The 20,317-nt window shown below is 36.7% G+C and overlaps 1 protein-coding gene across 5 annotated transcripts in view; it reads right to left on the reverse strand.

Annotated features, from left to right (window-relative positions):
- Positions 1–20,317, reverse strand: part of LOC145997331 (paired box protein Pax-6-like) — a 358,136-nt gene that overhangs the window by 146,719 nt on the left and 191,100 nt on the right. For 2 of the 5 annotated variants that reach the window (XM_083134248.1, XM_083134251.1), the window contains exon 1: positions 7,053–7,459. The exons of the other annotated variants lie outside the window; for them this stretch is intronic. In XM_083134248.1, coding sequence (XP_082990374.1) covers positions 7,053–7,155 — 103 coding nt within the window. In that variant the 5' untranslated portion in view covers positions 7,156–7,459. Of the gene's footprint in view, positions 1–7,052; positions 7,460–20,317 lie in introns of those variants that run through there. 5 annotated transcript variants of the gene reach the window in all.

Consider the following 20,317-nt stretch of genomic DNA (forward strand, 5'->3'; position numbering starts at 1 on the left):
TTTTTTTCTTACTTGTTAATGTGTTGTGTTAGACTTGTTCGGGTCTCTTTAAAACCTTTTAACTTTTCTCAAGAGGCTTGTTACACCCCTTGTTCTCAATTTCTTAAGTAAGAAGTTTAGAAAAGGGGATATTTCCCCGTATACATTGGAAAATGGTCACATGTGCCGACGCACCCAACAATTTTTATTCAATAAATTAATTAATTTTTGTCCAAAGTGCACTTCGACCAACCATTCGATTGTTTTTATATAAAAAAATAATTTTCTATTACTTCGCGTAATTCTTCTTAGTGAAGGTGAAAAAACTTTTCTAATCAATTTTATAAAACGTTAAATTGTGCTGTACACGGTACAGCTAAATTCGTCGACTATACCCTCTTACAAACAACACGTTCACCTTTGAATATATCCTTCAGGATAAATGGGAAAATGACGTGGTTCATGATGAGTAAATGCAATACAATAAAGTAGCGACAAATCCATACGTCCGTCTTTCTCACAAAACCTGTCATCATATAGCCATTATGTGAATTTCTCCATATTATCGCCATTTTGGGACATTTCATGACTTCCGGTCGCTTATTCAGCCTTCATCCCCCAAGGACCAACCTAAACATAAGATGATTGACGTTATCTTTTTGCAGATGGCTACACTGACATCTTTATGCCGACGGCGGTGTAATTACGTTCAGATTACTAAGTATGCATTTCCTTACTTTTTTTATCCGCTTATGGACGCTACCAACTTCGAAATACATGAAAATCGGCTAATCAAGACTACGATTTAGACATATCGACCTTGTTTGAATTTTTGAACGCGTTCCGCGTAATTGCGGTTGAGGCTTTGGTAGAATTAGGCTCCTTTTACGCATACAATTGTCGTTTGGGGTCAGGGGCGTCGTTAAGAGGGTACGGAGGGGCACTGGCCTCCAAAATTTCAATGTGGACTGCCCTAAGTTTGCAACTCACTATCGCTTTCATTCTTGGAGCTATTTTATTTGTAGGCACTGGCGTATGCACCAGAAAATTTGAGAAAAAATAAAAATTTTCAAAAGAACTAGGCAAAAACCAAAGTGTTAAATGCAACCCGATTACTCTTTCAGAAGGTTAAAATTGTAATGACGAAATATTCTACAGTGTATCCTGCCCCTCCCCCCCCCAAATAAACGCAGCTATGTATGTTAAGTCTACATGTTCAGCTCCTCCGAAAAAAATTTTCCATACGCCAGTGTTTGCTTTCTGAAAACTGGCACCACTCTTCGCTGTCCATCTTGTTCAGATCATTGAAATATCCTCTTGTTAATATTATACACTCGGAGAACTACATGCATCATATCGATTGATGCACCAGAATGCATCGATTGATGCACTAAAGTGTGTTTTATGTCTTCTTCAAATAATCAGATTCACATTTGATCCATTTGGGTGCACTTGTGTATGTCGAGAAACAAACACTTAAGTGCATCATTTGATTCAAGTGAGGATTTCTTTCACTCAAGATGGATCAGTTGATGAGTTTTGATGCACCTTGCTGCGTTTTGATGCACCAGAACGCATATTTTTTTATAATGCACTTAGATGTTTCGTCTGAGCTACATACACTCTGTACAAAAATGCACCCAAATGCATCAAACGTGAATAATTCTTTGAAGAAGCCATAAAACACACTTTAGTGCATCAATCGATATGAAGCATTTAGTTTTCTGTGTGTACGTTAGGTGGAAATGCATTTTAAACTGTTCTTACGGATGATCTATGAGTTCCGTTCCCTTTTTCCAAAGATTTGTAGCCAAACTAGCTATACTTTTATAAGTGAGTGGTTACTTGTAACTGTATCAGTGTTACTTTTTTTGTAACAGAACAGTTACTTTACGACGCTTAAATTGTTAACTTGAAAATTTGTTACGTAGCGGAAGAGCTAAATTTGGCAACCATATTTCAACTATGTCTTCTCTGGATGCTAGGGCGAAAGGATTTTCGTGGATTCGCTTAAGACTAGGACGCCAGGCTTCGGTAATGGTAAATTTAGAACATCCACGTCATATCTAATTGAACTTGAAGATTTGTTCAATCTTATTTTTTTGTTGTAATAATATAAATATACGAAGTCTTATACGTATACAGGTTTTAACAGGTAACTTTCTGAACGCAGGTGTGTATATATAAGTAGGCCTGTATATGTGTGTGAGTTGATATTGATATTCACATTGGCTAGTTGTTACGTGATACAATGATTTATTAACCAAGAGCAGAAATTTTGCAAATTCAATTGCTACAATGACGGTGTGTAAAATTATTTGGTTCGATTACATCACAATCTAATTATAATTAAAAATTATAAACTAATTAACAGTTTAGTGTGTTTATGGGAAATATACTGGATACATACGTGATTCAGGGGTTAGCAGAACGCGCTCCGACACTAGAGACCGTGTGTTCGAATCATCAAAGGTTTCGTTAGGTATAGAAACTTTTATTTTATTTTCACAAAATTTGCCAATTAGAATACAGCCAAGCTAAGAACCGGTGCGGGGACCGTCTTTATGGCAGTGACCCGCTGTTGCCGCGTTTACTACGAAGAAACTTCCGGTCAAATAGTCAATTAGGCTTGCCGCTGGCCCGCTCTTTGAGCAACAAGCGGCAACCTTTGAAACTCTCCTCCCTGAAGCAGCCAGCAGGAGAGCAGGATTTTGTCAAAATAACCGTTCTGCCCTGTGAATGGGGGTCGGAAGATAGATTGGCATGTATAGTCTATCCAGGGAATACCTACGAAGCGAGCGAAAGGAAACAAGTCCTCTGAACAAGTAGCGACTTGAGAGGGCTTGACCAATGAACGGGTGAGGGAGTGTGTGAAGATACGGCTGCAGATAGCAGCAGCGCGTACTGCTTCGCTCCGCCTCGCTTTCACCCCTTCTCTGCCGTTATGAGCGGCCTTGCTCCACAGACTCCCGGGACTGAGTAAAGGGGGACCATGACCCACTCTGGTCCACCCTACACTCAGAGAACTATGATTGATGCACCAGAATGCATCGATTGATGCACTAAAGTGTGTTTTATGGCTTCTTCAAAGAATCCGATTCACATTTGATGCATTTGGGTGCATTTTTGTATGTCGTGAAAGAAACACCAAAATGCAATCATTTGATTCAAGTGAGGATTTCTATCAGTCGAGATGCACCTTGATGCGTTTTCATGCACCAGAATGCATCCATTTTGATGATGCACTTAAACGTTTCGTCTGAACTACATAAACTCTGTAGCTCAGACAAAACGTTTAAGTGCATCATCCACAAAGATGCATTCTGGTGCATCAAGGAACATCAACTGATGCATTGAAGTGCATCTCGACTGAAATAAATCCTCACTTGAATGAAATGATGCACTTTGGTGTTTCTTTCACGACCAAAAATGCACCCAAATGCATCAAATGTGAATCTGATTCTTTGAAGAAGCCATAAAACACACTTTACTGCATCAATCGATGCATTCTGTGCATTAATCCATATGATGCATTTTGTTTTCTGTGTGTAGGCAACACCTCTGAATGTAGACTCCATCAGTTCCGCGAAAAGCTAATGCGTCAAATACATTTAATGCACATATTGACGCATTGGATTGGAGGGAAATAGCTATCAGATACTGAAAATACGACATTCAAATTCACATTGTGTACTATTTTTATGTTTACAATATTTATATAAATCGCAAAAAACTTTCATTATATTGCCAGTAGATGAGGTAGAATTGTTACTTTTAACTGCTGACCGCAATATATTACAATGAATTTTTTTCTTAAACTTCAAACCGTCCGGAATAACTAGGATATAATTCACAAAAGGTAATTAAGCTCTTATGCAAAGGAAGTGAAAGGTAATTTGATTTTTCATTGCAAGTAATGGGGAGAATGTTATTACACATTGGCTTTTTTCACACAGTATGTAAAATTCTTGTTGTAGGCTACACACAAAAACACAATTTGTAAAAACTCAATATGCTGACCAAAGCAGTAATTTATTTTATTATAAAACAAACTAAACGTAACGCTTTAACCTTCTAGCAAGGTCTTCTTCAGACTCTGCACCAAGTACAAACATTTGTAAGGTTGAAACGTTACGTTTAGTTTATGTTTTATGATAAAATAAATTACTGCCTTGGTCAGCATATTGAGTTTTTCATATCATGGAAACAAGGCTTAATGGTGTTATACAATTTGTGTTGTACACACAGGCTAGTGATCTGGATGAACCATCCATCGTATTGTTATTCGTCAACAATCGTGATACTGATTCAGTTCTGTAACTTTCATGTCAAAACAAGCTCTTTGATTACATCTAATCGTTCTTAAAAAACTTTTTTTTTTCTAAATGGCCCAAACGATATTTCTCCTGAGTAATATCATGGCATTGTTTGGACGAATAATAACAGATCCGGGCTTATGGGTGTAGGGCATAAAATATACGCGGGTCACATACCCAAATTTTTCAGAGGCCTTAAAAAATCAGATTTCTGTTCCGTAGTCTGAAGGTGCCCTTATATGATCATCGCAATATGAACATTATTTCGATTAATAAACAATTATTATTAAAAATACTAAAGTTGCTGACCAAGGCAGTTTATTAAGATTTATAAACATTGAGGAAGACCCTGGTAGAGGGTAGAAACGTTACATGTCAAGTGTTTTTAAATCTTGATAAACTGCCTTGGTTAGCAACTTTAGTGTTTTTAATATGGGAACTACGCTTAATTATATTACCATTCGTATTATTACCTAAGAGCAATAAGGATAACATGTTGAACCTTCGCGATTAGCCAAAAGTGGCAAAAAAGCGAAGCAGTCGCAACACGTTGAAGGATAAAACCAAGAATTATGGGAGGGTAATAACAGTTTGTTTTTTTAAATTAGTGTTCATTTTCATTTCCATGTGCCACTGGACATTCATTATATTTAATAACAATACTAATATGTTGAATATCAAGCTATTAATTTGCGTAATTTTTAATTTTATCCAGTAACACTCTCATAAGTCTCTTTTGTTTACTCTTCATTAAACGAGTAGTGCATATTAAATACCTTTGATTAAAATATTTGAACACGGTTTTTTAAGCTTGAATACAATTTCAGTAATTTTGAATATTTTTATGTATGTCAAAACCCATGAAGTCCTCAAAAATCCGATTTTAATTAATTTATAGTTGCTTAATTGGAAGCACCAGCGCCCCGTAAAATTCGTAAACAATTGTTGTGTCTGGCGGGAGTTCCATGAAGCGCGGGGCCTCGGGCGAGTGCCCCTGTTGTTTCTCCCAAGGATTCGGAGTAAAATGTTTGCATAGTTTTCGTTACGATACCCAAACAATGTTCTGAAAAAATCAGGGTCTGCGTTAGTGATGAATTTGTTGGAATGCAAACAAACCAACGATCAAAAAATAATTAATCTTCATGAATTAGCATCACCCTTCATAATATGCAGAAGTTTGCTTTCCAACAGCCGAAACTTAACAACAATGTGTAAATGATGACATTATAACCTTATCAATTTAAGATTTCGTTCTCACAGTAATCACCATTTTCTTTTCCAGGATTTGAAACTAGAGTTCGATATTATTTATAGGCGTCATTTGGCGCCAAAGCTGACGGCTCACTCGGTAGAACTGACAGCTTAGTCGGCAAGATTGGTTTTAGTACAAAAAAAGTGAAATTGTCCAAACGTCACATTTCTACGGAGGAACACGAAATAGAACTATCCATTTATTTTCTGACTGCAACATTAATTCTAAGATTAATCTTTTGATCAGTTTAGCATTTCGAAAACTTGCGAATATGTCACACTTCAATATTTGACGGTTTAAGGACTGGTTGAGAAGCTAGAATATCTGGGTTGAAACGGATTGTTTGCGGTTCTTTCATGACTTTATCATCATCGTCACGATATCAGTCAAAGTCTGAGCCGGGCCCTGTGGCGGAGTGGTTAGCACATCGCGTTACGACGCCAGGGGTCCCGGGTTCGAATCCTGGCCTGGGCATCGATATTTGTGAGTGTCCATTCATCAATTTCATCATATCATCACTCATTCCCATCTTCGCAAGTTAGCCAAAAGTGGCACAAAAAGCGACGTAAAATAAAGCAAATAAAATCGAAATCAGTCAAAGTCTGAAAAATATTACCCATTTTCCATTTCCAATCACTCGACAATATTTTTAAAAATCCGTTTTTGCGTATTTACAAGTTGAACAACATGCATATTTTCCAGCATGTTTATAAGGGTCAGAATTATATAGTCGCCAAGAATGGCGACTTGGTATCTCCATTTAGGCGCCAAATTATAATTTACTGTCGTGTTGTTGCAACTTGCAACAGCTTATTTCGAAATTGTTCCACAGCACACGGAATATTTTTAGTATTTTCGAGTAGACATTTGCGTAACGCTTTTACAACAATTACTTTTTTCGACTAACGTTACTAATAACCAATTACTTTTTAAAATAAGTACCTGCGGTTGTAAATCCGTTAATTATCATGGTAACGAGTAACGTAATTATCAGTTTGTTTATCAGTTACATTTCTGTGCGTTTGAACAGTAATAATTTGAAAAAATATGTTCACCCAAAAAGAAATGAAAATAAACTTTTATTGTTCATATGGATACACTTACATTTGTAACGAACGAATATTTACGTGTTTTTTTTTAATATACGGATTTGCTTTGAAATTCCTTACCTCTGTATCTTCATATTTGTACATATGTGGTTTATTAATTTCAAATGTTCATACAAATAACAAGGAAATTGACCTTATTTAGGCTAGACGAAAGAAACTGTCAAAGTAATCTGTTTATGCACATTGTGTTATTGGAGTCAAAATAGATGTGTCAATTGACACTTTTTAGGTTTCCCAGGCCGGGATTCGAATCAGGGACCCCTGGCGTATGTTTGATGCATTTTTTTTGTACTTTATGTATTACCGTATGTACTAGATGAACAGAAGTATCTGTGCTGTTCTACAAAAGAATAGACTCCATAAGTTATAAGCTTATTGAATTGATCTAAAGCTTACCTGCGGCACATGGTATTGGTATTGGAGGAACATTGTGGGGCAGGTCCATCTTCCACGAAGGGCGGGCGAGGGCGGAAGGGCAGCAAGGGTCCGTCACCAGCATCCTACACCACCCCGACTCACCCGCGCACCTCTGCTCGGGTGCCAGTCCGCTTCCGGGTGGGTGCTTGGTGTCCACCACCACGTGTTCGCCTAGGCACGATTCACTAAAGACCAAAAAGCTCGGTCGTCGTCACTGTTTGGCCATTGCCCGCACTCTTGGAGCACCGTTCGACACGTAGGGAGCTTGCGTGTAGGGTTACCCGTCGTCCTGAAGATCCCAGTGGTGCACAATCTTCGACGGCTTCCGGTGGGTGGGCAAATTCCAGGCGCGCAGGTCTTCGGCAGCCGTGCACTCTGTGCGGCGTCCAAAGGTGAACTCTGAGAACGGTTTGGAGAGCATGCGCGCGCGCGGTTAGTTCCCCCGAGGGGAGGGGGGTGTAGCCCCCTCCGGCGGCACGCCAATTAACCCGTGCGGTGGGCAGATTCCGACGGCTGCCTTCGCCATTGGTCGGGCTTCGCACGATGGCATTGGAGGTTCGCGGCTTCGATGGAAGGGTGGGCGGGGCTTGTCTGGGGAGGAACCGACCACGCCCATTGAGCGGCGATGCTCTTGGCGTGGTCACGGGAGATGCGACGAAGGGTGGTCCTTGCAGCGTCGACCATGCGTTTCTTGCGCGCCGCCTGGGAGGGTCATACATGCGAAACGTATGGTTACCCTGGAGTTCAACGTTTTGCCTGCTCTCACGAGTTGTCGCCTTAATTGCAAATACTTACGAGTACTTACTTATAAGCACTCTGCGAATTAAGCTTTAATTAAGCTTTTTCCTTGGGGAGGAGGGTCCGCTCAGTGGCGTATTTCAAATTTCATTTTGGGAAGTTGTGGTATACAAATTTGGATATGTTACCCAGGCACGTAGCCAGGGGGAGGAGTAAGGCGGCTGAACCCCCCCCGAAATCCCACAAATATCTAATTTAAATGTTATTGTTAATACCAGAAATAAAGTAATAGCTACGGTAAAAACTGCATTACATCGAAAAAAGTTTAGTATATAATAGAGGATTCAGGATAGGATTCTACCATTTAATCCAAAGAATAAATGGGTCCACAGCTTCCAAAACTTATAGTTTTCTTTCTAAGAGGTCACAGAATATAAACTTTATGAGTAAAATTTACCGCTGTTAGCTTTTTTTTTAAGGATTGTGTAAAAGTTAATAACATAATACAATAACTATAATTTTCAGTACACTAACTGTACAAAATATAAGAAAAATTATGGACAACAATTGTGTTAGATATTCACTGATACGGTGGATCGAGTAGCAAAATCTCTCCATTTATTTAATAACAATAAATTTGTATTGAAATTGGTATATTTTTAATAACTTATTGTTGTAAAATAACAATTATCATTGTCATTATTATTTGTATTAATTAAGTTTTATCTATGGCCTGACCACCTCTACAAATATTTCTGGTGACGCCTGTGTTGGTAAGGGATGAGCCCCCCCCCAAATAAAATTCTAGCTACCGGCCTGATGTTACCAGTCATAAAACTAAACTATACTTCCGCCTCCGTGCTAATCGGTGTGCAATCACAGTTCATAACGGCTATTTTGACAATATCCTGTCCCTATTGGCTGATTTGTGGACGAAGGATTGGAAACCGTAAGAATCGGTAGGTCTTACGCTGTTAACAGCGGGTGACAGCCATAAAGGTGGTCCAACATTGGTACCTGGCCCGGCGCAGCTATAAGTTCACCTCATCTAAACCCTAACCCCTCACAACCCTACCTTTCTAACCACTCAAACCATTAACTACACACAGAATCCAAAACGTGTCAATTGACACATATATTATTTTGATTTCAATAACACGTTAGCGTGCATAAACTGCAAATGATGCACCTTTTAGTGTGTCAAAATACACATAGGAATGTATTAAAGGGTATTTGTATGAGATGAAGTCCCGTGTGATCCACTAAAATGCATCAATTTGGAAGATCAGACAAGATCATTTCGACGATAACAAACTTTCACTTTTAATGCATCAATTGACACAGCTAAATGTGTAATTTTTTTATCTTCGAAATGATCTTGTCTGATCTTCCAAATTGATGCATTTTAGTGCATCACACTGAACTTCATTTCATATAAATACCCTATGCGTATTTTGCCACACTAAAAGGTGCATCATTTGCATGCACGTTAACGTGTTATTGAAATCAAAATATATGTGTCAATTGACACGTTTTTGGTTCTGTATGTATTCTAAATGACAAGCTGCAGACAGGCACGTATCTAGAAATATATTTCGGGGGGGTCCGAACCAATGACTCAGAAATATTGATAATAATAATAAATTAATTGAATTATAATTAAAATGTATTAAATAATGTATTAAATTAATTAATGTATTGTTGTTATTGCATCAATAGGTAAAAAGACGTATAAGAATGGAAATATCACAGCATGTATTCATTATCTAGGCGGTGGTAAAAGTTGCCATTGGATATTTGCTATTAAAAATCCACTTATCCCCGTGGAGTTAGGCAACACACATAACGCCCTGCAAGGGAAGCGAGTATTTCAGGATCAAGATGTCCCATTGCTATTGCCGGTGGCTGTGGAGTGTTAAGTTCAATATACAGTAAAACCTCGTTAATCCGAACCCCGATAAGCCGGACTTCGCTTAATTCGGACAGGCAAAAGGCAAAGAAAAAGTAAAATGCAAGGTTTTAAATGTGGCTAGAAGTCAAAAAGAGAACTTCCCAAAGAAAAGGCAGTCAACCACTGATGAAATTCTGTTTCCCGCAGACTTTGTACTGTACTGTATTGTGTATTTAGACCTATGCCCTTCAAATACACCATAATAAACGTGTTTTGTTGCTATAAACTGAGTTTTAATGCACTTTCTACTGTTCTTTTAGGTTATTTCAGTTAATCCGGACTTTCGTTTAACTGGCCAACTTATCAACCCATTACTCCGGATTAACGAGGTTTTACTGTATAAATAAATAAACTGTTAATGATTCAAAAAAATTGGCCCTGAAATGCATCAAAGGATACTTTCGTTAGCTACTGTTTTGTGTGATGCACTGAAATTGATCAACTAAACATACAAATACATCAGATACGATACTTTGAAGAAATCAAACCTCACATGCTTAACTGTGTCAGTTGATGCACCCCAAAATTCATTGATTTGATGTATTTTAAGTTCTCGCTGTCGAAGACGCTGATATGATATGTGTCATGGTTATATGGATTCGTAATTGGCCTCCGCAACACAAAGGCTTACTGGAACAGCAGCAAGGAGGCGCCACCACCTATTTACCCAAGCTTCATTTACTTGCATACCATTTATTCCATGTTTCTGTATGTTCATCATTCATCGCTTGAAGGACTTGAAACAGTATTCTCAAACACAGGAAATTATCTAATTATCCTTGAAATTATGCTAAATTTGAAATTTATTTTTATTTTGCACCAGTTTTGTAAAAGAAAACTGAATTTTGTGATGACGTAACATGTAATTTAACATTTTGATGTAATTCTCAAATATTTAATGCAAAAATCCTGGTAAATTGATGCATATAATCAGAGTGAAATATTTAAACACTAATATTAATCAATATTTTGAACAACTTTTAATTGTTACAATTTACAAGTATTCGGTATCATTGGGAATTGGTTAGAATATCGGTTCAAAGTTGTATCGGCTCAGCCCCAAAAATACCCAAAAATAATATTTGCTTTTAAAAATGAAAGCTTGATTATTTTCATAAATTACTAGAGAGTTATAGATGAATAATTCGATAAAACCCGTTGTCTAGTGGTACCGAAGCAATTAGGTGCCAATCAGTGTCGAATGATGAATCTAATAATGCCTGGACTAGCTCACTGTGACATCTGGTCCTAGGCTATGGAGGAAGGGAGAAGTAACGTCTCCAAGGAAGCCACGTTGTCATCCCAAAGGTAGTCAAGTTGCAAGCTTATAAAAATTCAGGTTGCCAACTTCTAAGAATTCAGGTTGCCAACTTCAGAATTGCCATTATCTTCTTTTTTTTAAAATTAGGTTAATTCAGACACTTTCTAATCGAATTTTCTTTAGTATTTTATATTCTAGGCTTCAGGCTTTGCAGATTGCCTAGCTAGCCTGGAATATACGCCCCTGTTGTTAATGTAGCTTTCTTTACTTTCACTTCAAGGTTACATAAAATACATCTCAAGGTTTTTAAGTTATTCACCTCCTTTGAGTGTGCCTTACACAGTATAGTACGAGATCCAGAATCTCAAAATATAGTTGCTTTTTGCGTAGAATACATTTTTCTTTTATATGGTGACTAATTTTACTTTAATCTACAGATTAAAGCGATAAAGCAAGGGAACTTGTAGCCTCACCTAAAGTGTTTTAAGTTTGCTGAAGGAAAAATACATATATTTACCGAAATTATTTAATTTATTGCCAAAGATTTCAGTTAAATATAATATTGTGCCTTTAAATTGACCATTTTTTTCAAGTAATGGCGTCGTTAGGAAATATAAATATGTAATTTATGCTAGCAAATGCATTTAAAATTCACGAAACAACAGGAAAGAAACAAGAAACCTCAAAAATGGTATAAAAACGACGAAAAGTACTGAAAAAGATCGGAAAATGGAAAAGAAATGCAAAATATAAACAATGTTTTCTGGTTGTAACTGAAGACAAACGGACTACTATCAAATTTAGCATTGCCTTCAAGATCCAGAAAAAACTATAGGCCTAATTTTACATCAACTTTCTAGACTGTATTGATGGCACAGACAAAGGCTTTTTCACAATAGAGACCATTGTCTCGTTCCAGGTTTTAGCGAATTGCACACGAATTGACACAAGTATGTTGATTCCAGTAACACGTGAAAGTGCATAAACTGCTAATAATGTATTTCTGGTGCATCAGAATACACAGGGAAGGTCATATATTTGGAGTTATTATACTATTGAAGTTCAATTTTTTTGAACAGGTCCGTCGACCCCCCGTGGAAATTGGTATCGTTCATTTCAAGTTACCAAAAGAAGAAAAGTTTATTTTATTGTTAATGAGATAAAAAAAAGTTCAGTTAGATCTTATTGAAACAGAAAAACGAAGTTAAGAAATGCGTTAAATCGAATAAAATTGAGAGTTAAAGGAACCAATATATCTTTTCATCTTCTGCTATTTAAACCAAATAATAAATGGTTTCACAGTTTTGAAAATTAGGAAGAAATTTTATCCTTAGTGTTTGTTGTGTGCCCTCTCCCATAAAAATCTAATTTATATAACTTTTAATGTTTTTTAACGATGTGTGTTAAAGTTAAAAACGTAATAACTATGCATTTCAGTACACTAACTGTGTTAAATGAAAAACGCAAATATTAATAAAATAGTTATTCTGGATATTCACTCATTTGGTGAATAGAGTAGCTAGAAAACTCTCCCAAAGAATATACGTGTATAATATTAATAATAACAATAAAAATAATAATAATGATCATAGCCTGATAGTAATTTAAATTAAATTTGATTATTATTGTTATAATTTCTACTATTCAAGTTTTATCGATTGCTTGACCCACACCCCCTACAAAAATTTCTGGCGACGCCGATGTACGAAAGTGATATTACGAGAAGAATGAGTTGAACTTCTGATAAACTGTGTGCAAAGTTACAAAGTAAGGCGAAAAATAATTACTAGAGATATTAAGCTCAACTTTGTGGTGCAGAATTATGCGGTAAGCTTCCATTAGCTATTGTAATATTTAAAAATGTCAACAAATACAACTCGTTTAGTAAATGAACCAAGGAAAACGTTGAATTGAGTTTGAAATGAAAAGCAAATACATGTGCGCGTGTTTCAGCGGAATCCATCAAATCAAAGGTGACGAATTTTTGGTGTAGCGATTCCCACAGTTAAACGTATAATTTTGGTTTCTTTGAAATGATCATGTGTAATGTACTCAGTTGCTGCGTTTTCAGTGCATGACACGGAATAACAGCTTAAAAAAAACATTTTGTGCATTTCTCTCTGTACTTCCAGTTTTGAAATATATTAAGGGACAGCTTGTGTTTTAAAAATTGTTACGAATAAATATCAGTTATAATATATATATATATATATATATATATATATATAATATGTATCGCGGTAATATATGTAATAATATTAATAAATGTTATTTCTAATAATGGCAGAAAATCAAAAGCATATGTTTTCATCAATTAAGTCTTATTCGTATCACAATGTATCATTGAAAACAGTCACTTTTATAGAACTATTAATTTAACTCACATTTTACCAACTGAACAAGGCGCCAAAAATATTACGTGTTATGACCATAAATGTGGGCTTCTTTTCTGTCACTAACTTATTTTTCGAATGATGTACTTGGAATGGAGATTTTAGCATTATCTTTTGGATGCCACGATACGAATGCTTAACATATTTACATTATTCGTATATTAACATGATACTTAAAAAAGTAATCACTTTGCTAAGGATTACTATGTTCATATTATTATTTAATATCTTGTTATATACTTGAAAAAAAAAAAGGCCATTTATTTTTATTTTGTAAACATTCACATTGGTGAGACTAGACTACGTACTGAGTATATTGTGAAATGAAGTGCATATTGAAATCCAATACGGTGTAAGTAAAAAGCACACGTGCACCCTTTATTTACTTGAATGAAATATGTACAGTGGGGTCCATGAATATTACCGTGTAAATTGTCCATGAACATGTTCGTGCACTTTATTTGACCCAATAAGAGCTTCAAGAATTAAAAGAAAACTCAAAACAAGCTGATGGCAACTTCTGCACCAGCATACATAAAAATCCATCGCTTAAGAACACACAGAATGTAAGAGATAAATTAATGAAAATAGTCATGGACAATTTGCACGGTAATACTCATGGATCCCACTGTACGTCGTAACTTAATTCCATATATTCTGCTACTCATAGTAATTATGAAACTTCGAAGCAATGAATTGTCCACCTTAACATACGCACTAAAGGAGAAATAGAGTCAAGATCTGACCAGTGGCGGCTGGCCAAGTGCAACAAGTGCAGATGTTTTCACCTAATTTTCAAATTAATATTGACATTTTTCATTTGCTTGTTAAATTAAACTATTTCCCAGCAGAACGCACACGATAATACTCAAATAACACGCCGCTCGGCGCTACGCACGTATTGAGTTCGTCCCAACCCAAGAGCAAACACCGCTAGGTTGCGGAAAACTTAGCCGGTTGTCATGGCAACGGTGACGTCACCTAGCGTTGGCCTTGAACGGGTGTCGCCTTCTAGATGAAGCAGTTCTCTCGTCGGAGAAAACATCGCATCCAGTGCTTGTGGCAAAATCTTCGCGTTCTCGCGAGATCTTGTTCCGCGTGTGTGTTTCGCGTTTCCTGCCGTGTGTTGTGTTCATGTGTTGAGCTGTGGTTTCTACAATGAACCCAGTAAATGACTTAGCGTGTAATTTGTTGCAGACACCATTTTCCAGATGGACGGATGAAGACAAAAAAGACGTTTTAAATTGGGGGGGGGGGGGGGCACTGGCACTTACTATTTGTTTTCATTGCCTATAAATATACTTCTTCACCTGTTATTTTAGGCACGAGCCGCTACTGGATCTGACATAATAATAAATTATATTGAATTAAACACAGTTGCTTTTTTAGTGTTATGCAACATTCAACGTCTGGAATATGCAGCGTCATATATTTGCAGTTGTACTCCTACTGAAGTTTAAATTTTTGCACACTTATTTTTCTTTAGAATAGCAAAATACTGTTCTTTGTCATTGTTACACACGACACCCTTATAGGGGTGAGTTTAATTCACCCTATAGCAGGGTGTGTTTCCCTCCCTTTGAGTGAGTTATCCTCACCCCACCCTGGGGAGTGTATTTCCCCATTTGGAGAAACAGTAGGGAGAATGCGGAGAATGCTCACCCCCACCCTGGGGAGTATAAAGTTTTTCCATTGGTACAGCCAATTCATTTTAGCCGATGCAAAGTATGATCAATAATGTCAATAAAAGTTAGGGATTCTAGAAGTCTAAAAGTGCTATTTTTGTACTTTCAAGCAAATATCCGTCTCTTACTGGTATTCATTGTCCGGTGGCTAAAGGTTCCGATAATATGGTATCCCACGATAAAGGCTATTCTGTATGAATTTCTTACTGAACTTACGTCAGTCTTACAGCACCAGAACGCAGACCACTGACGTCATTCTATTCCGGAGACCGGCGTAGTATACCTAAGCTGTTGTTTTTTTAAAAAAATTGATTCCAGACTGTAAATTTAAACTTAACCTTCATAAAAACAAAAACCTTGACACGCATGACGATTCACATTGCCTATGAAGTCTTAATGTTCACATTTATTTAGGCCACTTCACTTCTCAAAGTTTTCCTTGTAAAAAACCTAAAGTAAGTCGAGGAATATTAGCTCATGTGCTATAGAGCTGTTCATCTTCTGTGTTACAAGAGTTATAAATAAACTTTAATTCAGCTGCTAATTCTTTAAAATCTTTATAGGACACATACAAGATATTTTGTTGGCCAACTATTCTCAAGTTTAAAACCAAGTTTTGTCGCTGCTAAACTTAAATTTTTCTTGTCAAATGTAAAATTTGTAATTTTTGTTGGGAGGTAACTTGAGTGGAATTTTTACATATTTAAGGAGATACTCATAATTAATATTTAACATGGTAATAAAACAATCAAACCAAATAACGCAACAATCAAACAGTGTGTGCCATTTTGAAGAAATCTATTATTTTCTGCTATATGTATAGTTTGATTAGAGTAAACACTATACAAGTCAAAACATTGCCTTCTATCACATTTTAGGTGTTATTTAGCATCGTGTTGGACATAATTGCGAAGAAAATGTTTCAGGTTATAAATACAGGGTGTAGGAATACTTTTACGCATTTTTGTTCATAGAAGTAAGCCCAAAATTTGTTGGAAAATTCATGGTTTACCGGCTCGGTGGCCAAACGCGTTAAGTGATTGGTTTTCGATATCACCATAATCATGCCGTGTATATACAGAAATAATGGATGGGCAGCTCAAGAATGGTACGGTATTAATAGTTATAACTTATTTGTTACTGTTCATTTATTATTAACAATATAGACTTTTGAATTACAGTAGACTCTTTTTAATTCAAACTTGGATAATTCGAATTACTCATTAATTCGAACAGAAGTTTATTTCGTAATGCTACATGTTTTTGGTAATTCGAATTTTAGATAATTCTAACTTTATTTGTATCCCCTTAAAGTTTCTTGCTAAGCCATTCGGATAAAATATTAGCTCGTTAGGCCTACATTAATTACGTTAAGAGCTCCTGCGTTGCCAAAATTGGAGTCCCCAAAATTTCGGCATTGACCTAGCGTCGTGAGAACAATTGGGGGAGATACTGATAAAAGAAGTAGCGAACTCTGGTCTCGAAAGCACAAGACAGCGGCGATGGGACTCGACGCGCTGACCACGCGTCAGCGTCACCCAGCGAAAAAAGCGCTCTGGTAGGCCATGACCAATAGAGGAATGTCGCACCATGGACTTTAGAATTAGAGTTCCATTATGTTCACTAGAGTTAAGCCGATGTTGATGTACTCTTACCGATATTTGTAAATTGTAACAATTAAAAGTTGTTCAAAATATTGATTAATATTAATTAATATTTATTAGAGGAGAAGGTTTAAATATGGGTTTTGGAGTTATCAGCGCTCCAGGGTGCTGCAGCACAGCAGAGGCTATTGGAACTGGTTATCTGTTAAGAACAAAGGTTGCGGCGCCAATTCGCAAGAGAAAGTGGTGGTTATTTTCGGCCTTGGATGCTGTTATAGATTTGCGACCTCCGAAAATTTTTTGCAGGTATGTTTTAACTCTGAATTCTCATCTGCTTTGTATAGGTTATGATATTAGCGGTACATAAAACAAATGTGGGTTTTTATAATACCATGATTTGTTTGTGAAATATGTACCACAGAGAGCGAAAATAAATTGAAGAAGAAAAATAGCGTGATGGTCTAAATATGGGCTATGACATGAGGTCTAATGCTGAGATCACATTTGCAACAAATATTTGGATGTTTTTCTTAATTTCGATTTTTCCCATTCCGCGTGATTTTCAAAACAACATCATATTCATAAATATGAATTTTATAATGTTTTAGCGACAAATTACTGTTTTTTTAAAATTTTAATTGCTTTTTGCGATATTGCCACTAGTAGCCCATATTTAGACCACAATTTTGAAATACATCATTTTACCATTTTTTGGAAATTGCTTTTTCTTAAAAAAATTGAGACCTTCTATACTTTGGAATGCTATTACATTTATATATTTCATAGATATGCATTTTAAAGGCAGGTGCTTGATATATTATTATGTTTCCTCCATAAATGACAACATAGAAAGGAAGGGCCCATATTTAGACCTTTTCCTCTAATATTTGTGGGTGATCCACTCCTATTAAAAGCAATAATTTACCACTTTTCCTTTAAATTATAAATAATCACATCAGAGTATTAAAATACCCTATAGGCTAACTAGGGACACAAATTTAGGGTAAATAAAACTGAGGAAAGCGGTAAAATCAATGGAAATAACTTTCAAGATAATTAGAATCTGCTATAATGTCGTGTGCTGACCCCGTGAAGGATCAAACCGGCGGAAAAGTGTCGCTAAATAAAAAATGCAACCGGTACTAGCAATACATCAGCCGTAATGTTAACCATAACAATATTGCTTTCATATTTAATTATTACTATCAGAATTAGGCTTTTATTTAAAAACCTATACTCTTGTGGGCGTACATGAAAATAAAATTTTCAAAATGGTTTCAACCATTGTAATGTTTTGATCCATTTTGAGATATTATTTATTTGGTGACTTAGTTAGTGCAAAATATTTACTAAATCAATGGGATGGTTTTCTACTGTTAAACATTCCCCTTATATGCCATGGTATCAATCCCGAACTGTGCATGCGCGTTCCTTGTTAGTGTACCTTCATCAATTTCATGTAATCGTCCCTCATCGTCGCGATTGGTAAAAAGTGCCACCAAAAGATTCTAAATACCAAATATCTGAGCCGATACCACTTCGATACCACTTTGAATCGATACCGATGCCGATATTCTCACGGTACTAATGATTGAAAATTGTAATAATGATAAAAAATATTCAAAATATTGATTAATAACAATGTGTAAGAATTCCACTCTTGCATCAATTTACAAAGACTTTTTGCTTTAAAATATTCAAGAATTACGTTACGTTATCAGAAAATAAATATAACTTCGAATTTTGAATAATTTTCAGGATAACGAGACTCCACGAAAGAGTCACGCGGCGTTTTTGCGATCCCCGGAAAAGTATCGGCCTATACCGGTAAGTAAATTCCAACCTGCATCCTATACCCTCTGATATCGGTTCAGCACTATAGTTTGGTTATGTTAAACCCAAAGGTCACGGTTCCAATCCTGAACTGAGCATGGATGTTCTCTGTGTGTGTCCCTTCACAAAATTTAACTTCTCATTACTCATGGTTGCTATTAGCCAAAACTTGCAGAAATGCTACTCAGAATAGCAATAATACTAATACAAAATTTATGACATCTCTAAAGTTTACTATATTTTTATTAAATGCGAATATTTTGTCAAAAATCACACGTTATTGCTCTATAAACAGGCGAAACATACACTGTAGAATGGCGTTTAAACGACACAGATAACGGTCCCACACCATATTTGGCCAACGTGTAACCATAGTCACACTAACAATTGACCAAAATATGGTCTTGAACACCAATGTTCTTTGAGTGAAACACGGAATTGCCGTATAAGTTGTATTTTCCAGGGTAAAGTAAGTCGAGAAGTTCACGTCCGTACCGTACATGTGAATTCCCCGTTGGCAGCATGTGTAGGAGTATAACATCACATGCTCTCCCCCTTGCGTGAAGGTGGTCGTGCAGACCGTGTGGTCCTGTTAACCAGACTTCGTGATTCCCACTGCACCTGTAGCCATGAAACGCGACCTTGAGGAATAGACTTTGTTTTCTGAAAGCCCGTCGCAGCAAATCACGGGGGTAATTTAGTAAAAATAAAAAATAAATAAAGAAAAGGCAATAAAAAAAATCTCTCGTCGTGATGTTTCCCAATTCAACAATATCTGTCTGACGGCTGATCACGAAAACGTTTCAGGAATGGGGCAAAATCGCTTCGGAAAGGACGTTGATGGCGATTTCTACGCACGGGGCGAGAATAGAATTCGTAATTTCACATCCACAGATAAAATTGCATTGATTGTCCGACTCGCTGTCTCGAGGGTTCCAGTTTCGAATCCTAGCGTCGTCGTCATTTCATCCTCATCGCCACAATTGACCAAAAGTGACAAGAAAATGCGGTATGACTTAAGATGGCCCGACTCCTCTCCGATTTTCTTCATATTTGGCATACTTACTAATTGAGGCCTGCTAATGACGAATCTGAAGTTAAAATTTGTCGGAAACGTCTAGAAATTGCAAAATAATTTCGAACCATTGGCGCTAGCCCCACGAACCATTGACGTGTGGTTAGGTTAGGCAAACATAGTTAAAATTTGGTGTCGTGGTAGTATTAGGAATATATATATTTGCTTGTGAAACAAACAAAAAAATCGCGAAATCGACGGTTTCCATTCCGAAAACTAACGTCTTATTTTCGCTTATTTTGCAATTTCTAGACGTTTCCGACAACTTTTAACTTCAGATTCGTGATTAGGAGGCCTCAATTAGTGAGTATGCCAAATCGGAGAGCGGTCCGGTCATCTTAAGTCGTTCCGAAAATGGCGTAAAATGATTTGATTTTTGTTATTTTGCGTCGCTTTTCTTTCACTTTTGCCTAATCGCGACGATGAGGATCAGTGATGATATGATGAAGATTCCGAGATTCGAACATTGAATCCCTGGAGTCGTAAGGTGCTAACCACTCCGGCACCGAGGTCGGCTGTAAAATAATAAAAATACCAAAATTCAAAATTACTGTTGTGTAGATCTATACTTGAATCTGCAATTTCCTCGACATTAGACGATAGGATGATTGGCTATGAATTGGAAATGAATATGCAATACCTGAGCACGGAGCGCTACAATGCCAGAGGTCTCGGGTTTGAAGTCCGAGTCTGGGCTTGGGTGC

Source organism: Lepisma saccharinum, chromosome 13 (genome assembly GCF_977018435.1).
Source record: "Lepisma saccharinum chromosome 13, izLepSacc3.1, whole genome shotgun sequence".
NCBI classification, from domain to species: Eukaryota; Metazoa; Arthropoda; class Insecta; order Zygentoma; family Lepismatidae; genus Lepisma; species Lepisma saccharinum.